The sequence below is a fragment of the Rhinoderma darwinii genome, chromosome 10 (genome assembly GCF_050947455.1).
Source record: "Rhinoderma darwinii isolate aRhiDar2 chromosome 10, aRhiDar2.hap1, whole genome shotgun sequence".
NCBI lineage: Eukaryota > Metazoa > Chordata > Amphibia > Anura > Rhinodermatidae > Rhinoderma > Rhinoderma darwinii.
In genome coordinates, this window is record NC_134696.1 from 24007388 (window position 1) to 24028594 (window position 21207).

The following is a 21207-nucleotide window of genomic DNA, read 5'->3' on the forward strand; positions in this document are numbered from 1 at the left end:
TGCTTCTTTGGTCCAAACTTTTCATTTGTAGGAAAGAGAGAGAGAAGCCTCAGACTAGAAGAAACCGAGCTCCAGTGTGTTTTTAACAATTTTGTGACATTATGACATTGGTTTGGTTTTTGTTATTTCTTTTTCCATACTTTTTCCAGCCTGCACAGTCAGCTTACAACTGCACAGCATGCGAAAACAGAAAATGTCCACCATTGATAACTCCCTGCTCTGGATCTGGAAGGATAGCTATAGATCCATGTGGGTGCTGTCGACATTGTACAAGGCAACAGGGAGATATCTGTGGAGGCCCAGACTGGGAATATGGCTATTGTGATACTTACTATAGTTGTGCAGCTATCAACGGCACAGGATCGGTAGAATTCCCAAACATAGGTGTATGTAAAGGTAAGTTTATTATAATGAAGTATTAAAACAAGGGACGTGTAGACAAGGGAGCATATACCATAGTGACAGAGCATATGATATGGGGCCCCCTTTCTTCTCCCATTTCAAATACCTGATCAGGGAATTCTCAATCAATAGAGGAGATATTCCTTGTTCAAGACCCTCATCTAATAGCCTGAGCGGCTACAAGAGCGTCTATCACTCTGGAGGACCCAGCACATCTGTGCATTATGCTGACAGCCCATTTCGATAAGAGATGTGTAATACTTTATTAACCCTATGGGAGTGCTGTAGAGAAACCAAACACTTCCCCCACAGTTGTCATAATACTCACCAAACCTACAAGGCTCCCTTCTTATGACCCTTGGGTTTTTATACTTTGTATGAAGTGCTAACTTTTTTGTTTTTGTTTACAATATGGGCTCATGATTTATTAAACTCTTATTTGCTTCTTTGTTTATACAGTAGGATACTTCCTACAAATGATTAGGTACCAGGTGTCCAGAGGGGGTAGAGTAGGTGGGGCATGTTTCCAGTGTGGGGGTAGGTAGGCCTGGTGTCCCGGTTAAGTAGCAACAAAGCATGGTGCCTAGCCAACAAATAATGTTTTTTTTATCCCCTTATAAGGAGAGGAGAACAAAGAGTGACCGCCCCAATCTTAACTCTTGGTAGAGCAGAGAAACGGCTGAGTACAACTTATTAGGGCAGATGGCCATCATGTGGAGGGGGTCCCCAATTATAAAGGGTGAAGAGCCTTGTGAATGGGTGCCATATTAAGACATTGGCATCTTGCCCGACTATAAATGATGACCACTGGGGCATCCAGCCACCACATTAAGGCCCCATGCACACGACCGTAAAAAAACTCCGTTTTTGCAGACCATACTTTGTATGGGAGCACGGCCCGAAAATGCGTCTGTCAGTCGGTGGCCGACCGGCCGGCCGTGCCTGCAATCGCGGGCCGTGAGTGCGGGCACGGTTGTGTGCATGGGGCCTTAGAAAGGGAGTTGACCTCACTGGATAGCCCCTTTAAGGTTAAACAATCTGTGAGTACTTTGACTGGGAAGGCCATGGCTCTCACTGGAAAAGGCCTGTTTGACAGAGCATCAGTACTGAAAAGACATTACTGCCATACATGGATAATCCGACATGTTACTTACGAATGTTGGGTCGCACTTTAGGTATTACATGAGCTTTATAAATGTACATGTCTAATATAAATCCAAATAATTTCAATCTTATTTTTCTCTACTACAGATATGCCTGGTACCATAAGACCATCCTACTATGCTGAAGATGATGATGAGAACTGTCCCGAGCAATCTGGCTGTTATAGAGTCATGGGAACATGTGATTGTATAACTAAGCGTACATGCATTGCAGACTTCTCAATGTCCCACTACATGCCTCTATATTGTGACCCCCAGTTTGATGATCGTAAGTTTATGGCTGTGTTTCAGTCTTTAATATTTTGAATAGGATTTTGAATAGGATTTGTACAGTTGACTACATACGGTATTACTGACCTATATTGTAAATATTATGCAAAACCCTTGTCGGTAGCATACAGTTTATTATACCCTATATATGCAGTATGCCCATTACTTTGTGGTCAGTGCCTATTATTGTGTCTGAGCCTGATCCCACCGGAGGATCCACACTGCACGACATGGTTTTCTCCCCAAACAAGTGTCCAGGATTCAGTGATATAGTCCCATAACTCTCCCAGAATGCCGCAAATCTGCCCTGATAGAAGAGATCAACCGGAGATCGCGTCCGACCCAAGGAACTCTAGGGCCGACTGCAGAACACGGTACAGGAAGTGATAGATACATTAGAACTGCTGCTGATTGGCTGCTTAAATGTGACTTCCTGTTAATGGAGTCCAGAGCAGACCAGGGCTTGATAAGAGACGATTGTGTGTGTTACATTATAGGGGAACGGTGCCTGGCACATTGAATGGGCAGTGCTGTATCTCTGTGGGTACTACTATGTGATTATTTTATGGTCACAGCTATGTGGCTGCCACAATTTTATGGGTACTTCTGTGTGGTGGCCGCAATGGTGGGGACATTTCAGTGTACAAGTTATTACTTTGTTGATGCTACATTATTTTATTGGCACTGGGGGTTGGATTTATGCATTGTGGCACCACTATGTAGATAATATGTGGCCCTAGTGTGGAGACAGTCTAATATGGGTACTAACAATCAGGAGCGTAATTGTCATCACTAGGTTGGGCACTCAGGGGACACGGTATTGAGATTAGTGCCAAATGAGTAATGAGGATTAAAACTAGTGGGATATGTTTCTCTGCATACAGTTAGCTGACCACCTTGTGTTTCAATTCCTTGATTCGACTCTATAGGAAGGTGCTATACGGAGCCGTCTGTAAAATGTACTTGGTCCTACACGGGCAGAGCCATGGCTACAATGTTCACTTAGGCAAAGTGGGGGTGCACAGAATGGGAAGAATGGGAAGTTGGTCACATTTTTGATAGAAATTAAATGGGGATGGGCTAATTGTATATAAAATGGATATTTCTACTACTTAGGCCGGATTCACACGAGCGTTGCACATCTCGGACGTGAAAAACTGCAGTTTTTCACGTCCGAGGTGCAGCCGTTCTCTGCGTTGCGGGACACGATATTACCCATCCCACATAGACTAGAGTCTATGGAGGGATGCGTTAAGCGTGAAAAAATAGGACATGTCCTATTTTCCCACGGACCCTTCACACGGTCCGTTGAAACAACGGCCGTGTGAACAGCCACATTGAATTATGTTGTTCCGTGTGACGGCCGTTGTTCAACGCAGAGCACGGATGCACCTCTGATGTGAAAAACGGCCACTTTTCACGTCCAAGATGCGCAACGCTCATGTAAATCCGGCCTAAGGCTTCATTCACATCTGCGTCACGGCTCCGTTCAGGCGTTCCATCTGAGCTTTCCATCAGGGGAACCCATGAACAGAACACTGATTTTAATGGTGACGGTTCTGTTGCAAATGGTTTCCGTCTGTCTCCGTTGTGCAAGGGTTCCGTCGTTTTGACTGAAGCAATACCGTAGTCGACTGTTTCAGCCACGGTTCCGTTCTGATGGAAAGCTCAGACGGAACACCTGAACGGAGCCCGGACGCAGATGTGAACGAAGCCCAACCTAGTATTATTTATCACGTTTGCTTTTCTCTCCTTTTACAGCCTATAATGAACATTTGTTCCACTTTCCCTGCAGCAGCTATGGCTGCGACATTGTGGATAACCAGTGTATTTGTGAAAAAAGCACATGTGACCGTACTTTTCAGTTCAAAGATGAACAAAGTTGCTACAAAGTGATAAGTATGACTTGACTTTACTTCTTTACCTGATGTAATGGATTATATACTGAATGTTTCCCAAATACCATTCTATATAGTGGGTCGGATGAGGATACTTTTTACCTTGTCCGTGCTGGAATACAATCCAGACACAGCTAGCTGGAGTACAACCCTCATGGTGGCTCTCTAATGATTTAACTCAATGGAGCAATTACCAATAGTATCTATCAGGTCAATGTTTTTATTCCTGAATCTGACTGGGAAAAATGGAAAATCTGATTTGTCACTATGGGCCATATTTTTTTGCCTTTATTTCAAACATGAGGCCCTGCTTCTCAGTGATGAACATCACCCGCTGCCCATCTCAATCCCTAAGTAGCAAGTTTTACATTTTTCACTAGAGACAGGCTTTAATTTAAAGAAAAGGTCCACCTTCACTACAAAATTTTTTTCTTGTATCATTCCAATGCGTCTAAAATCAAACAACTTTGCAAATAGTCTTAGTTAAAAAATCACCTATGATTTTGTGTCTGTTGCTTTTGAGTGAACCGGTGTGTCTCCATGGTAACAGACTACAAACAGATCCTGTGTAGTCTGATCCTGCAGTCATTCTCGCTTCCAGGGTTTGAACAAGCTCTCTTGGTTTCCGAGGCATCAGTTGATGACATGACCTAAAGGTAAATGCTCACCGGACCAAAGAACCTACAGAATTATGAATTGCTTGGACATAGCTTCCAATTGATTGTGTAAAGAAATTTAAAGGCAGTGAATTATTTTAAATACTTAAATTGATCCCCCCCTTAAATGGTGCCCTAGACAGAAACCTACTCAACACCTTGTAGTGTCCCTGTCCCCTAATTCTTACTTACATTTATTTGTAAGGTTAGCAAAAGGTAGGGGACTGAACGGAGTATTACTGCCAGTGGCGTAACTACCACCGTAGCAGTAATCCTTGGGACGCAGATACTATTGAACACTATGGCAGAGCAGGGAGGTATCTCCCTGTTCTGGCATTTACTAGGGTACAGGCAGTTCGGCCTGCAGCCTATCAGGTGCAGGGACAGGATCCCTGCTGGGCCAGCGTTATGACATCACTGGATCACGCCGGCCGACACAAGGATACCATGGGCATTGTGGAGCAGCTCCATTTGTCGTGGGAACGCTACCTAGGTGAGTATAATTTGTTTTGTTTTATTTGTTTGGGGGGCTGTATGGCACTGTCTACAAGGGGGAGGTTGGGACTGTATAGCACTGTCTACAAGGGGGGGGGGGGTGGGGGCTGTACGGCACTGTCTAGAAGGGGGAGGTGGGGGCTATATGGCACTATCTACAAGGGTGAGGTGGGGGACTGTAAGCCACTTTCCACAAGGGGATAGTGGGGGGCTGAATGGCACTGTCTACAAGGGGGGCTCTATCGGACTGTTTACAAGGGGGAGGTGGGGGACTGTATGGCACTGTCTACAAGGGGGAGGTGAGGGCTGTATGGCACTGTCTACAAGGGGGAGGTGGGGTGCTGTATAGCACTGTCTAGAAGGAGGGGGTGGGGGCTGTATGGCACTGTCTAAAAGTGGGAGGTGGGGGACTGTATGGCACTAGCTACAAGGGAAGGTGGGGGAGCTGTATGGCCACTGTCTACAAGGGAGAAGTGGGGGGCTGTATGGCACTATCTACGAGGGGGAAGTGGGGGGCTGTATGGCACTGTCTACAAAGGGGAAGTGGGGGGCACTGTCTACGAGGGGGAGGTGGGGGCTATATGACACTATCTACAAGGGGGGCACTATCTACAGGTGGGCTGTATGGCAGAATCTATGGGGGGGGCTGTATGGCACAATCTACGGGGGCACTATCTACAAGGGGGGCTGTTTTTGGCAGCCATGGAACGGGAGGGGGGGCAGTTAAACGTTTGCTATGGGGCCCAGTGTTTCCTAGTTACGCTCCTGATTACAGCAGAATCAGACTACACTGGGTTTATTTGTAGTCTGTAACCATGGAGACGCATACGTCTCCATGGTAAGACATTTCTATTTAAGACAAGTGATAAGAGATTTCCAATTTGCAAAGTTGCTTCGATTTTAATATTGACTATATTGAAATGGAAAAAAAAATGTTTGCAAAAGTTTCTCTTCTCTTTCAATTAATGTATACCTCTAATGGAAAATAGATGAAAATGGGCAGCAGGATATGAACACAACTTGACCAGCACTGCTCGGTAACAGACATTTACTTGGAAGAGAAGAGGTTTGGATCCAGCGCTGTATGGGATGTAAAACGGAAACGATTTCCAAGTTTAATAGTCCTTTTAAAAGAAATCCAGTAGTGTGGAGTCCTGGTGTGAAGAAAGTGGGGGATGGTATCCTCAGAGCCTACGCGTTTCGGACGGCTTCTGCGTCCTTAGACTTGGCTGTGACATTTACTTACCTGGAAGTTACCCAATTGCACCCCGACATCAGATCTGTACCTGCATTTACTTGGTAATTGCTAGTCCTACCTGTAATGCACAGAAAATATCCCTTTGTCGTGATCAAAAAGATCAAGGGAGAGGAATTGCACTACATTAGTGGACAGTGCCGTCCCGGCATAACCTTCCAAGGGATGTATCTGCACCTATAGTTATTGTATAATAATATTAGTACATATAGAGTCGTTGTTCCAGTAGTGCAGCCATGAATGGTAACTCCTCATCTTTTTTTATGACTCAGTTGGATTTAAGTAGTTATTGTAATCCTTATGATGCAAACCACATTCACTTTCATCCGACCCACTTAGCCACAGGGTCCTGAACCCCCAGCTAGAGGAACACCCTGTGAATGGTTCTTCCAGGTTGACATCTCTGCACTGGCTTATTTTGATGGGACAGGTTCACCCAAAATTCCAACCCACCTGATCTCTAAAAATTGGAACCCCTTGCAAATAAGTCTTGGATGGAGTTTTGATTAGTCCATACACCAGCATATTAATCTGCTACTTCGTATACTAGGCTATGCCAATGGTCGGTGCTCTACTAATTTCCTTTTTAATAAGTTGGAAGGCATGTTTGGTAAGATGTAATTATTTCTGTTCTTACTTTACAGGAGATCGGCAGTGTGCCAACGTCACTTGTCCTGAAGTAAAGCCACTTAAGTGTCCACGTGATTCTTTGGCTTCTAACCCCTATACTCCTTACGGGGAGTGTTGTCCCACTATACACAGTGTATGCACTTGCAACTTCAAATTATGCAACAGCAGTTGCCCAAGGGGAAAAAGAAAGGTGATGGCTTGGAAATCAGATGGGGTCGCTGGGAGATGCTGTGATAAATTTCTATGTTTGCTATAAACCGAGGAATGGGACAAGCTTGGGGCTTTGCCTAGGCCAGTCCAGACATTTAAGGAGGGTGGAGGCTAGAATATATTAACTGCTGGTATACTGGGATATCTTTAGCATTGTAGAAGCAATTAATTTATGGAATGCGTGCAGGGTCATCCATGTATCATCTAACCCCGACACTCAATAAATCAAAGGATAATCTTGATGTTAGACCCTCATGACGACCCTGAGCGGTTACATTGTCATTTTCAGACATGTTTACATATATGCAATGATCTGAGAGGTTTTCTATATGTAAAAAATACTTAATCGTTGTATAATGAAAAGTTCTGCAGCTTTCTAGTATACTTTGTGTTTCCATTCCTCTTCGACTCCTCTGCTTGCTGCCAGTGAATGGATGCATTCTTGTTTCTATCCAGTCCTGATCATGTACAACTTACTTAGGGCCAATTAGGGAACATTCACACCTTCTGTTTAATTTTTGTTGATGACCAGATATGGCCCTTGGATAAGTAGCATAGTTTATTTTTAGACCACCCCTATTGTGCTGTATACACTTTATATCTGAAATAAATCAAAGGAAGAAGCGCCTCATGGTGCGGAATCCCAAAACAATACTGAACAGAAATGCAGGTGTAAGAATTATCCTCACCTGGGAAAGTTGTGCAGTGTCCAGGCACAACGCTGTTGAAAGGCGTACAATGGATGAAGTTGCTGCTGCTTCCTAGCCAATGGGACCAAAAAAGTTCCACCGCGTGGCAATGGATCAGTGCGAAAAAAATAAATATATATATATTTATGAAATACATATATTGGAGAAAGTCAAGAAGCGCTACTCCATCCGGAGGTGGAAAGAAATTGAGTTAAATATTTAAGGAGTATTTATTAAGGTAACGCGTTTCAACACCGGACTGGCGCCTTCATCAGACCTAATATCCACCTCCGGATGGAGTAGCGCTTCTTGACTTCCTCTAATATATGTATTTCATATATATATATACACATTTTTTTGCCACTGATCTATTGAGCTGTATGGTAGGTATGCGGAGGAAATCAGTCTTATTACATCTGGTTGGATTAATCGTAATTTGTGAAAAATTGCCAATGACATATGAAAGAGTCACCACGACATACACAGAACAGGCTATTATTTTATTAAATAAAGTCGGACAAATATGTACAACATATTTGTGACCCCAGAAGTAATAAATATGGAGAACGACAATCACACCAGATTGCATTATGCAATATAAACACATACAACACATGTATAACACAACAGGGTAATAAAATACTGGGGGTCGTAGTACAAATCATTTCTCAAGTATAAATATTCCTTTAAATATCTCACAAATGGCACTAGAGTTAATAGACACGTTCTTAAAAAAAACCAAATAACTGACGCTACTTGTTCCCCTACGAAATAGACATTCATTGTCTATAAAACGTATTTACCCCCCTTCCTTGGACTTTACACTATTACTCAGTACCATCATTAATTCACTATGGATTTAATGCCACTTTTTGAAACAGATCGACACGAAAAGATTCTTTATTGTCGAAGAAAAAACAAATCTGCATATCATTATTAAATACAAAAAATAATTGAATGCATAATTATTCACGGCCTTCAAGTTTGCGACTCTGGGCGGATAGGTCTATATTAACTGTAATTACTGTAGTAATCCGCCTCTAGTGAGACATTAGTAGTATTAGGGTATGTTCACACACTAAACAAAAAACGGCTGTAAAATACGGGGAAAACCGCCTCTGATTTTCTGCCGTTTTTTAAGCATCAAGCGTTTTTTGATGCGTTTTTTACGAACGTTTTTGGAGTTGTTTTTCTATTCAGACAATGAAAAACGGTTCCAAAAATGGCTGAAAAAGGGACATGCACTTTTTTTTACGGGGAGTTTTTTTATGCGCCGTTTTTTCAAACGGCCATGTAAAAAAACGCCCGTCGGAACGAAACACCGTTTGTCCTATTGAGATCAATTGGCAGATGTTTGGAGGCATTCAGCTTCCGTTTTTTTAGCCGTTTTTCAGGGCATTTACGGCCTGAAAAAACAGCTGAAAATAAGCAGTGTGAACATACCCTTACTGGGTGGTCATTTAAACAAAAGGCCGACCATCTGCCAAAGTGAGAGCCAGTTTTGTGAGCACCTATTTGCTCTGGCTTACAGAAGAGGTCCTGATCGAAAAGCCCCCATCTATGATGTATATTTGCCCCCATATAAATAAGACATACCCTTTACAGTTCAACTTTTATGGGCCCAGGAATGAACAGCTATTTGCCCGTCCATCAACAATTTCTCATCCAGACTCTCATTTGGCCACCCCAGGACTCTGGGGATCTATTCACGCTGCATGTGCCTATGCTGAACATATCCATAGACTACTATGGGCCCGACAGATGCCCAAAAGGGCCCTTGATGTATTCAGAGCTATATTCAGGAAATGTTTCCTTCACTTGACTGGTACTTTTCAATAATCCTGTCACAGAGAAGTTTGGAGTGTTCTTTAGTTTCCATGATAATTTTTTTTCATAAATTGACTTTATGAGGATCTGTCACTTGGTCATATAAGTTGAACTGTTTATCTAACCTGAATAGCGCTGTCTCTCTGATTCCAGCGCTGTTTTTCTTTTTTTCCTCTATTCTACCATTCCAGAGATATGGTCCACTGTATTGATGGCGCCCTCTATGCTAATTAGTTGTAGTTAGCCAACTAGGTGGAGCTAGCTTCCCTGTCTCTGATGCTGACCAATCAGCGCGAGGCAGCTTGAAGGTAGTTCACGCCCTGTTGATTAACTATAGCAAATTAGCATAGAGGGAGCAAACACAACATTGGGCCATATCTCTGGAACAGGGGGGTCCAGGAAAAAAATAAAAACAGTGCTGGAATCAGGGAGACAACGCTATTCAGGTCAGATAACCAGTTAAACTTATATGACCTAGTGGCAGGTTCTTTTTAACTACAATTACTTTGACTCAACACAGGGGTGTCATGTACTGTCTAAAATAAATCGGTTGTTCTATTGATGATCATAATACCAGGAGGTAAAGCATTCAGTTATCTTGTTGTTAATGATTGTAATACATTTTATTTTCACTTTGATATTGAAGAGATTTTTCTGTGGATCATTGTCATGAAAGTGGATTAAAGAGGTTGTTATAGATTAGAAAAAATTAAGCCCCACACACAGTGCCACTCTTGTCTATAGGCTGTATCTGGTATTGCACCTCAGTCCCATTAATTCAAATGCTGCACTACCACACACAGCCCACTGACAAAAGTGGCGCTGTTTCTGGGCATAAAGACACTCCCCTTTAAATCCACTCTGTTACACTGTGTATTTAATAGCAGAATGGGGACAGGTCTTCTTTAAATACTTTTCTACCCAAATGGTTCACAATGTTTCCCGTTAATTGATTACAAACTATCATCAATATATGGGCTCAGTATATTACATTGTTGTACTATATCAGATATATATAATTTCTACAATACATCTGGGCATGTGTGCTAGGTATGTATTGTATTATGTTAATGGAAAACTTTGTGCAATAAAGATGCCTCCACCTGTGTGGGAATCCATCCTCCTCTATTTATAGCAGTTGTAGCTGCAAATGGGTTAACTTTCATTGTGTTTGTGACAACACCCATGAGATCTATGGGGTAACTGTGCATTTTACCACTATTGACTACTTGGTGGCTGGTCGACAGTTTGATGGTAAAGAAAGATCCACAAGTGGATCCTTACAAGTAACCACACTCTCTATGTCATCTCTCCGCTATGGATTAAAATCAATGTAATATACAGCTCATTAAAGGGAAACTCCACCGTGGAGATTTCTTTGATGTATACTGCTCATATTCTCACTACCTGGCTTGCAAGTATAACCTATATATCTATATCAGCTCTAGTGAAGAGTATCTCTGCTTTTCAACAGAAGTGGATTCAACATCCCCCTGGACCTGGTGACTACTGACCACAATCATAAGATTTCAACAGCTCATATTGTTCTCACACTGCTCCATTTAGACTCGGTGACGTCTGCTGGATAATGTGGTGATGAGGCCGGTACATAATGTCTGCTGTACTAGGCTTTCAGGAACATACCGAGATTGCTCGGCTCTGTTCACACTTGTGTTATGGTCTCACACTTTGTTACGGTCCGTTGCTTTTTGACGGTCAATATAGCATAACACGCCGCTCAATTATGTCCAGTAAAGCAAATCCGAAACTTGACAGAACCCTTATAAGTCAATGGTAAAAAAGGTTCATAATGGACCTTGACAGATCAAAACAGAATCGTCAAGTCATTCATGGATCCTATAAAAATGGAAGCCAGGATGCCAGTGTGAACAGAGGTTAAAAGGATAGTCTCATTAAGACGAACCCTGTCCATATACTCTATTAAGAGTATATGAGCATCATAGAGGGGCGGTATGACCACTAGGGGAGCACTGTATTAGACATATCTGGCCAGAAATGGCTTCCTCTGGCAAAGTCAACTGTTTGCTGGGGGTGCCAGAATCCAGACTCGCAGCGATCAGCTGATCCCCGCATTCTAAAAATGGTTTCCCGGGCCTAAACATTAATGCCAATCCTTAGGATAGTCCCTCAATGTTTGATCGGTGAAGGGTCCGACAACTGGAACCTCCTGTTTATCCAGGAGCAGCGGTTCACCCATACGTATGGCTGTTCCTGGCGCTGCAGTTCAACCCCATTCACCTGCTCCTGAAGACTGATAATAAGCGAGGATCCCGGGGATTGAACATTGATGACCATTTGCGGAAACACCCCCTTAACAATTGGCTGACATCTTTATAGTGGAAGATGTGACAGCTGTAGATAAAAATAATAATTAGCTAGTCATAGAAATGTCACTTGCTAATTTTCCTTGGATTACTATTTTGTGATTCCTCATTGAAGATGGTGGTTACCTTAAAGCAAAGCCATCCCAAGAAACATCTGTATATTTTCACAGAAAAAGTTATAATTCCCGACATGGCGCGCAGCACATTCCCTCCGTCTAAACATTCCCTCAAGGGTTTGAAGTGATGGCCGAAATCACGTGATATTTTGTCTGCCTTGCATTATGTGTACTGCCTGGAATGTACTAGAGAAGAATCTGGACAGGCTTCTTCTACAGAGCCTGCCCAGTGCCTTTGTATCTCAAATGGCGGCACGGGTTTAATATTAGGTAATACTAATGTAATAAGGAAACACAGAAAAAGGCCATACTTACAAATGGACACAGCCAGGTCAGAAACGCTGATGAAGGAGTGAGCAGGTGCTTTAAATAATAATAGCCACTCCCACTAGTCTTGAGGGGAGTGGTGTGTGTGGTGCATGGGATGTGTAGTAAGAAATAATAAATGAATAGTGTGTGTGCAAGTGTAATACTATGAGTGAAATATAGGGGGCAGTAATGAGTGAAGTGCCTCAATAGAAATAAATGGATAATGGGGTGCAAGTGTGTGAAACATGGAGGGATAGTGTGTACGTCATGAGGCACAACGTGTATAGCCAGGTAGAAGCCTATTTGTGACGCCTTTCTGACCTGGCTGTGTCCATTTGTAAGTATGGCCTTTTTCTGTGTTTTCGTATATGTCCCCTTGTAATAAGGAGTAGCAGTCCATGGTAAGGTGTAGATTAATATAAGAATATAGAAGATAATCTGGTGTCTTTACAAAAATGAGACGCCAGTGACTGACTAGTAAGAAGAATAAGACTGGTAAGCACTATGTATGTAATCGGAAATATTGTTTGCTGTCCTCATTTGCATATTTGAGAGACAGTAGTCACAGACTAAACCCTTATTGCAAAAGAATTAACAGTCGTAATGCTCAGAAGGTTTTTTAGCATAGGGTTATCCTTATGTGTAAATCGGATAAAGGAAGCACTTTCAGAACTTATTTGACATTAGTAATCTGGCCTTTTGGAAAACCATATAGCGCTATCCCTCTCCAAAGAGATGAATAAGGGACCATCGGAGGCATAATTGAATAAGCATGTCCGGCTGTTTCCGACAGTTTATATTTCTATTCACCTCTATGAAGATGAGTGGTACTTGTTTATCCTGGTCTACAGCCAAAAACCAGGATTTGGGGCCCCTCGTTCTCAGCAATGGTGATGGTAGCAGAGGTCAGACCCCCATCTAACTTACTTTTATGATCTGTCTGATTGACAGGTCATGAAACTAAAAATGAGGTTGTCACGTTGTCACAGGACAACCCCTTTAAGCTTGTTTAGCTGTAAACGATACAGGAAGCAAAACATTACCCAAGATATACCATGGTCTGCTGAGGAGTGTTTAGCTTGAAAGAGGATCTGTCACTAGTTTATTAATTCCCCATCTCCTAACTAATCTAATAGGCGCTATGATGATGATAACTACAGTGTGATTTATTTATTTTTTTAAACGTTTAATATTTGAAAAGTTATGAGCATTTTTCTAAATTTGCTTATTTAGCTATACTAGCCAAATGGGAGGTTACTCTTTCTTTTCACTCTTGGCGGTGTAATGTTTTCTGTATGACGCTGTCCAATCACCATCATACAGATCTCCTCTTCCCAACCCAGCTACACAGCGTGATCATATAGTATACAGATTCCATTTGACTATGTTTTTAACTGGTGATACCTCTGGTTGTTTCACAGCTAGAACTGATCCTGGTGCCATATAAAAGATTAGAATCTTGTCTTTCATATGCCACCAGAATCGCTGTTCTAGGTGGTCCACAGCCCGAGATATGGCTGTTTGAATTGATCCCCCTTCCCTCCAGCCTCAGTCTCTCACACTGTGAGAAGCAGCTTCATGCTGATAGGGCAGCATCAGAGGCTGTGCGGTAGCTCCACCTCAGGAGAATCGCTGGTGTTCACACCCACTTATCTAGTATAACCTCATTTGCATATTTAGAAAAAAACCTCATAACTTTTAAAATAATAAACTTTTTGGGACACAATTTTCACTAGTATTATCAGTGTGACAGCGCCTATTAGATTAGCTAGGAGATTGGGCATTACTAAACTAGTGACAGAGCCCCTTTAAGACAATGGAGGAAAAAATAGTCCCTATTAGCTTTCTCTGGAGGAAAAAACTCTTTCTAGTGCCATCTATCTGTGGCTTGCCCTGCACATCATATGCCAGAAGGAGTCTTAGGACAAGACTCAGGTATAATCTAACTAGAGACACCCATCTCTGGACAGGTCTGTTTTGGCTTGTTGGACCTCATCAGCACAAAACAAGGTTCTTCTGGTTAGCCATGTGAGTTGGCGTTTAACACTGAAATATGGTTTCTCCTTAAGGAATTAAAGGGGAAATCCACCTTAAAAGATTGTCTTACATGCCCTAAAGACACATCAGAAATTGGCATCTTCCCAAATTGGAGACTCATGGCGCTCTGTGAAGTTCTTGGACACCTGCGGACCTAGTTGGAGATTTTCAACACAGGAAGCCACCTTCAGGGTTTAAGAAACAAAAATAATAGGGATTTTCTGTATTTTGGGTAGAGTTATCCTTCCAATAGACCTCCTAAGTGACCAGTTTTGTCATTCTTTTATGAAATGATGACAATTTATCCCATACAACCAATGGGACATTGTAGATGTAGAAGGTCCAACAAGGTGATGTCCAAGTCATAAAATGAAGCATAGCAAGGGTCTTAGTCATCGTCGTCATCATCATCTTCATCCTTGCTTGGGGCACATTTTTGGAAACAGTGCACAGTGGTAGCCAGGAAGAAGCTTGAAAAAATGGCAGCAATGGATACAGCAACTCCAGAAAATATAATAATTAAAAAATCTGTCAGTGATAAGGTGAACTTGCATTCGCTGAAGCTGATGTCTGACAGCTCATGAAGGAAGACTTTCCTGTCCTCTAATGTGCACTGAATTTCTTCTACACCTATGAAGAGTGGAACAAATGAAGGAAACGGTTAGATTTACATTCATACATACATAATTCTTAAAGGGGTTGTACGGGATTAGAAAAACGGGGCTGCCTTTTTTCCAGAAACAGCGCCACTCTTGTCTATGTGCTGTGCCTGGTATTGCAGCTAAGCCCTATACAAGTGAATTAGGCTATACTATTTAGCAGCAATACCAGACAAAGTCCATGGACAGGAGTGGCACTGTTCCTTGAAAAATATTTTTTCTAATACTGGATTATCTGACCAGAAGATGTCATATTACAATGACTCCCCAAGTCACCTGGATCTCCGGGGCAATATTAGGAACTTCACACTTCTGACCTGATAGAAACAGTCAATTATAAATTTCTTCTAGATTTCTTTATACTGTAGATATTGGCACAGGAAGTGATGGTCACATGCGAGTGGCTGCTGATTGGCTGCTGACATGTAAGTTCCTATTAAGGGAGTAGTGCCGGCCCATGAAGAGGATAGGTGTGTTGTATTATAGGGGCACTATGGCTGGCACAGCTCTGGAGCACCAATCACATCACTAATTCCTGACACCCATCCCATTATTGTCTTGAGTTTATAAGCCGAGGTGGTTTCGGAGGTGTGGCCAAGATAATAAGCGCTAGGACGAGGGTGGGGCTTACTGCTGAGACGTTTGCCTCCATTACTGAGGCTACTGAACGGCTGCTAGTTTTATAGAGGCTTCCAAAAAGGGGTTAGCCCACAGTCCCTGGTCATATGACAGAGTCCACTAATTCAATGCTGTAATCTGAATAACTATTATATAACTGGCGCCACACCTGTGTGAATAAATGAAATCCAGCAGTCTATAATATGCAGTGGGACAGCAGTCTATAATATGCAGTGGGACAGCAGTCTATAATATGCAGTGGGACAGCAGTCTGGTATTTCAAAGGCTCTTTTACAAGGGCAAATTATCGGGCAAACGAGTGTTTACAGTACGCTTATTCCCAATCATTGCCCTGTGTAAACAGGGCAGCGATCAGCCGATGAACACTTATTGATCGGCTGATTGTATTGTTTTATGCAGCCGAAAATATTATCGTTGTCGGCAGCACATCTTGGTGTGTAAACAGGAATCTGTGCTGCCCACATGATAGGAATATATGGGGACGAGCGATTGTAGTAACGAGCGCTTGGAGCAAACGAGCGCCGATCAACGAGCTGTCTCGTTGATCGGCGTTTGTTTACACGGCCCAAGTCGAGCCATGTAAGGGGGCCCTAAGGTTGATGGATATTCAGTAATTGGACTGTGACATTTCATTTAATTGCTTTGCTTCCTGTTTGTATCTGACATTTGATGGAATCAATAATACTCAATCATTTATATATTTACACTTGTTGTAGCCTCAATTGTTCCTTCTTTCAATATTTTACAAACTCTATAGTAATACTTAGGTTGATAGGTCCCTTTGTATGAGCGTTTGTCTGCATAATGGGCTACAATAAATGTGCATGAGAAATTTTGCAAGGTTATTACGTTCTGCAGCATAACCTCATGTAGTAATAATAATAATAATAATAATAATAGTAGTAATAATACTAGTAGAAATAATAATAATGATGATAGAAATAATAATAGTAATAGTAATAATAACAACGCTAGTAACCGTAATAATAATGATAGTAGTAATAATAATAATGATAGTTATAATAATAATAATAATAATAATAATGATAATAATAATAATAGTAGTAATAATGACAATAGTAATAATAATAATCATGATAATAATAATAATAATAATAATAATAGTAGTAGTAATAATAATAATAAATAATAATAATAATAATAATAATAGTAGTAGTAATAATAATAATAATAAGCTGCAATATTTTCTTTCACCACTAGAAGTCACTTAACTGCTTAGGCCCCATACACACGACCGTATTTTTGGTCCGCAATTACGGACCGTAATTGCGGATCAAAATATGGTTCCATTCATTTCTATGGCGGACAAGCACCCTCCCGTATATTTAAAAGAAAGAAAGTATACGTAAAACATAGAACGTCCTATTTTTGGATTTTGTGGACCGTGCTCCCATACTTTATAATGGGAGCACTGGCCCGCAAATGGGAATGACTGTCCGAGGCCGACCGTGCCTGTAATCACGGACTGTCATTACAGGCTCGGTCGTGTGCATGGGGCCTTATATTTAAGAATGCACATAGATAAAACATTGTGTAGCTTTCTTCTGTACAGTGTTGAGCATCAGCTTTTAGCGCTAGCAAAGGTTCATTGGACTGAGTATCCCAACCCCAAACCAATGCTGTCAGTGAATGGAAACAATAATTCTTTACATTCAGAGGATGAAAATCCGTCCTGACCTAGTCCTGCATACAAAACCTATTATCAGTTTAGGTGGTGTGCTTCTTTCTTCTCTTCAACTGTTTTAAAACTACAACTCCCAGCATGATCTGATAGCCAATTGCTGTCAGGGCATGCTGGAAAAAGTCGTTTTACTACAGCTAGATGGTTAAAGGTTACACACCACTAGTAGACAATCATCTGTGAACTATGTGTTGCACAAATTTCTTTCCTGCCCTGGACTCCAGGCTGAGAAGTCCCACCTACACTGATACATTGTAACACTCCCATCAACTGCGTGAGCAGAACATGGGCAGTACAATTGTTAGCACCTGACTCCTAGGAGTCCCAGGCAGATAGGAGTCCCCCTCTACATGTCTTGTGATGCTTTTTAGCCAATCATGTGAGAAGTAGGGTCACTTAAAGGAACACTCCAGCAACACTAATTGTGCTGTTATGCCTGCCTAGTTCAGGTCCTGAGAGGGCGGTGCATGGCACAGGAATTCACACACCACCAAAAAGAGAATCCCTGTGTCATGCCCCGCCCCTTCAGGCCTTGCACTAGACATAGTGTAGTTTTGCCTGGTGTTGTCCCTTTAATTGTCTTGTGATTGGCTCTTATCGGGATCCTGTAAAATAATTTCTGCAGGAAAGATTTTAAGGTTTCAAAGGAAGGGACTAAGGATTAAAGAAAACACTGTAATATTTATATGGCTGCTGAGGGTAGGATGCAGGGTAAAAGAACACAAATTACATTCCTGGTTAAAAGTCACTGTGAAGTAGAGTTAAAGAGCAGGGGATTGTGTGATGCTGCTGATCCTGTTGTGCTTCATGATCCTTTAATGACTATTTATAAATTTAAGCAGAGAAACGTGAGGAAAGTGTAATACGCCTGCCCTGGGGTGACACTCATCTGTTCTCCTGTGACATGTCCTCTGCAATTCAATGAGAGGTCAGCAGTGTATTTTTCATTGTAATATACTGTAGTATCTGTGCGGACAAAGTCGCTCATTTTCTTGTGTATAATGTGAATCTACAATGAATCCTGAAGAACCTCAAGAATCATAAAGGGGTTTTCCCATCAGAGACAGAGGATATGTCATAAATGTCAGATAGATGCGGGTCCCAACTCTGGGACACGCACCGATCTCTAGAATGGGCCCCCTAAACCCTGTTCTACTGCTCTGTGTTGCGGCTGGTAACGGCCCTGGTATGATGTGTATATGATATGTGTATATGTGAATTATGTGTGTATGATAAGTGTATATGATGTGTGTATGATATGTGTAAATGTGTATGATGTGTGTATGATATATGTGTATGATGTGTGTATATGTGCATATGTGTATGATGTGTGTATGATATGTGTATGATGTGCATATATGTAAGATGTGTGTATGATATGTGTATATATGTATGACGTGTGTATGATATGTATGATGTGTGTGATATGTGTATATATGCATGATGTGTGTATGATGTGTGTATGATATGTGTATGTGTATGATGTGTGTATGATGTGTGTATATGTGTATGATGTGTGTTTTGATATGAGTATGATATGTTTATATGATGTTACATAGTTACATGTTTTTGCCTATGCTGCCAGCTTATCTAGGTCTTTCTGTAATATTTTAAAGTCAAGCTGATGTATGATGTGTATATGTGTATGATGTGTGTATGGTATGTGTATATGTGTATGATGTGTGTATGATATGTGTATGATATATGTATGATATGTGTATGATGTGTGTATGATGTGTGTATAATATGTGGATATGTGTATGATGTGTGTATGATATGTGTATGATATGTGTATGATCTGTGTATATGTGTAAGATGTGTACATAATGTGTGTATGATATGTGTATATGTGTATGATGTGTATGTGTATGATGTGTACATGATGTGTGCATGATATGTGTATATGTGTATGATGTGTGTGTGATATGTGTATATGTGTATGATGTGTGTATGTACATGATGTGTGTTTGATGTGTGTTTGATACACACACACATATATTATATGTAACTCCTTATTGCTCAGAATCAACCCCCAGATTAAAGTCACGTAGACCACAAAATAAAATAAATAAATCAGACCCTGGAGATAATATTCTATGGCAGTGTGCTGCCTATGTATAAATGTTCCTCCTCCGCTCCTGCCTGCTATACTCCCTATGGGCAGCAGTTTACTGTATCCTGACGCTGCCCAGCGTACACTACGTCATGACGCTGATAGCCTCAGGAAGATACAGTGCGCGTGCCAGGACTCGAAGGAGGCTGAAAAAAGTAACAGTCAAGTATGGCACTCCTCCATGCTGATTCTATGTTAGAGACTCTCTACCTGACTGTTACTGTTTTTCAGCTACCCGCACGCTTGCTTTCATGGACAGGCAGCTTAACTGCAATGCTAAAGGAGGGTGTCCCTTTAAGGATGGGGGCCCTGGGCAATTGCCCATTTTGCCCCCCCCCCCCTCCCTGAGCACACCTACTGATCAGCTTTCTGAGAAAAGCTGATCAGAAACTAAGTGGCTCAGCGCTCACCCGAGCTCTTCTGCAGCTTCATTTTAGCGATCGGTGGGGGTCTCAGTGCTCGGACATCCACCAATCAAAACTCCTGACATGTCACTATGACATGTCAGACGTTTTCTGAAAGTTTAGTTACCCTTTAACCTGGTGTCAAATATTGACTTGCAGGAAACGAGACACCGCACATGACGGCAGGAGGAGCTAAGATTTTCTAGTTCCTCAAATGTCTACTTATAATTGTAAAGGGGAATGTGAGAAATGTGGGTTTTTCCTGACCTGGGATTGTATTTTGCAGCTGCTTCCAGGTTTTGTATTCTTAGATGTCCAGGAAAGGTCATTGGTATAAATGTGTCCGGTTTATGGCTCATATGATTTAGCATTTCTTAGAAAGGCCGGTTCAGTGGTTAAGAGCGCTGATGACCGTAACATACACTGGAGACCTGAGACGAATGTGGATTTTGACAGATGTTTTTTGAATTCATGACATTGAAATGTATTATTTGCCCCAAATGACACCTGAGGCCGGTAATCACAAGAGAGCAAAACTCAGGACTGCAAGGACCCATTGTCCACCTTACCTGCCCAGGACCTTATACCATCCTTCATTAAATAACACACCAACACCTTCTTTGTGGAAATGTGGAAGTGGCCACAGCTTTATTATTATATTTAAACCATCGGCATGAAGACATATATATATATTTATTTTTCTCTCTCCTTCTCCTGAAATGCCGATGCTCCATGTCTCCATCAGGCATGTAGGGTGCTAACTCTGTCTTCTTCTGCCGTACTTTCCGCCAGCTGTGACATCTACGAAAAACCAGAAAAAACGCCAGAACAAGAATACAACCGTAGAAAAAAAATTCAAAAAACAAAACCAACACCACCAGGGGAGGGAGGGCGGGTGTTTCTTCCACTGCAGCTTGAAGGTAAGAGGGCTTTCTGCCCCAAACCCCTGCCTTATATCTTCTTAACCACGCCCCTCTCAACCCCTTGTTCACCAATCCTGGTCCTGGGCATTATTGAAACGTTCCATCCTTCTTAACCCCTTGCAGTCCCTGACACTCTCCCTAGGCGCTTCAGTGTCTGCAAGACTGCAAGGACCCATTATCCACCTTACCTGCCCAGGACCTTATACCATCCTTCATTAAATAACACACCAACACCTTCTTTATGGAAATGTGGAAGTGGCCACAGCTTTATTATTATATTTAAACCATCGGCATGAAGACATATATATATATTTCTTTCTCTCCTTCTCCTGAAATGCCGATGCTCCATGTCTCCATCAGGCATGTAGGGTGCTAACTCTGTCTTCTTCTGCCGTACTTTCCGCCAAGAAGGGGAACTGAGAAACCTACTCAGTCCCCCGACCACCCCCAGCAAGCAACGCCAGC

General features: G+C 41.9%; 2 protein-coding genes across 2 annotated transcripts in view; one reads left to right on the forward strand and one right to left on the reverse strand.

Annotated features, from left to right (window-relative positions):
• On the forward strand, positions 1–10601 carry LOC142661866 (cysteine-rich motor neuron 1 protein-like). The gene is made up of 4 exons (XM_075839512.1): positions 1–396; positions 1654–1833; positions 3597–3734; positions 6784–10601. Exons 1-4 carry the CDS (start codon positions 102–104, stop codon positions 7023–7025), a joined length of 855 nt encoding a protein of 284 aa, XP_075695627.1. The 5' UTR covers positions 1–101; the 3' UTR covers positions 7026–10601.
• Positions 9671–21207, reverse strand: part of LRRC38 (leucine rich repeat containing 38) — a 27751-nt gene continuing 16214 nt past the window's right edge. The window contains exon 2 of the mRNA XM_075839511.1: positions 9671–14932. Within this exon, the coding sequence (XP_075695626.1) occupies positions 14691–14932 (242 nt within the window). The 3' untranslated portion in view covers positions 9671–14690. The remainder of the gene's footprint in view (positions 14933–21207) is intronic.

Bases quoted from the DNA above. Each gene is read 5' to 3' on its own strand.
- LOC142661866 (XM_075839512.1), top strand. From the start codon at position 102: ATGACATTGGTTTGGTTTTTGTTATTTCTTTTTCCATACTTTTTCCAG. The intron at 397-1,653 runs GTAAGTTTATTA...TCTCTACTACAG, and splicing joins AAACATAGGTGTATGTAAAG to ATATGCCTGGTACCATAAGA. The intron at 3,735-6,783 runs GTATGACTTGAC...CTTACTTTACAG, and splicing joins AAGTTGCTACAAAGTGATAA to GAGATCGGCAGTGTGCCAAC.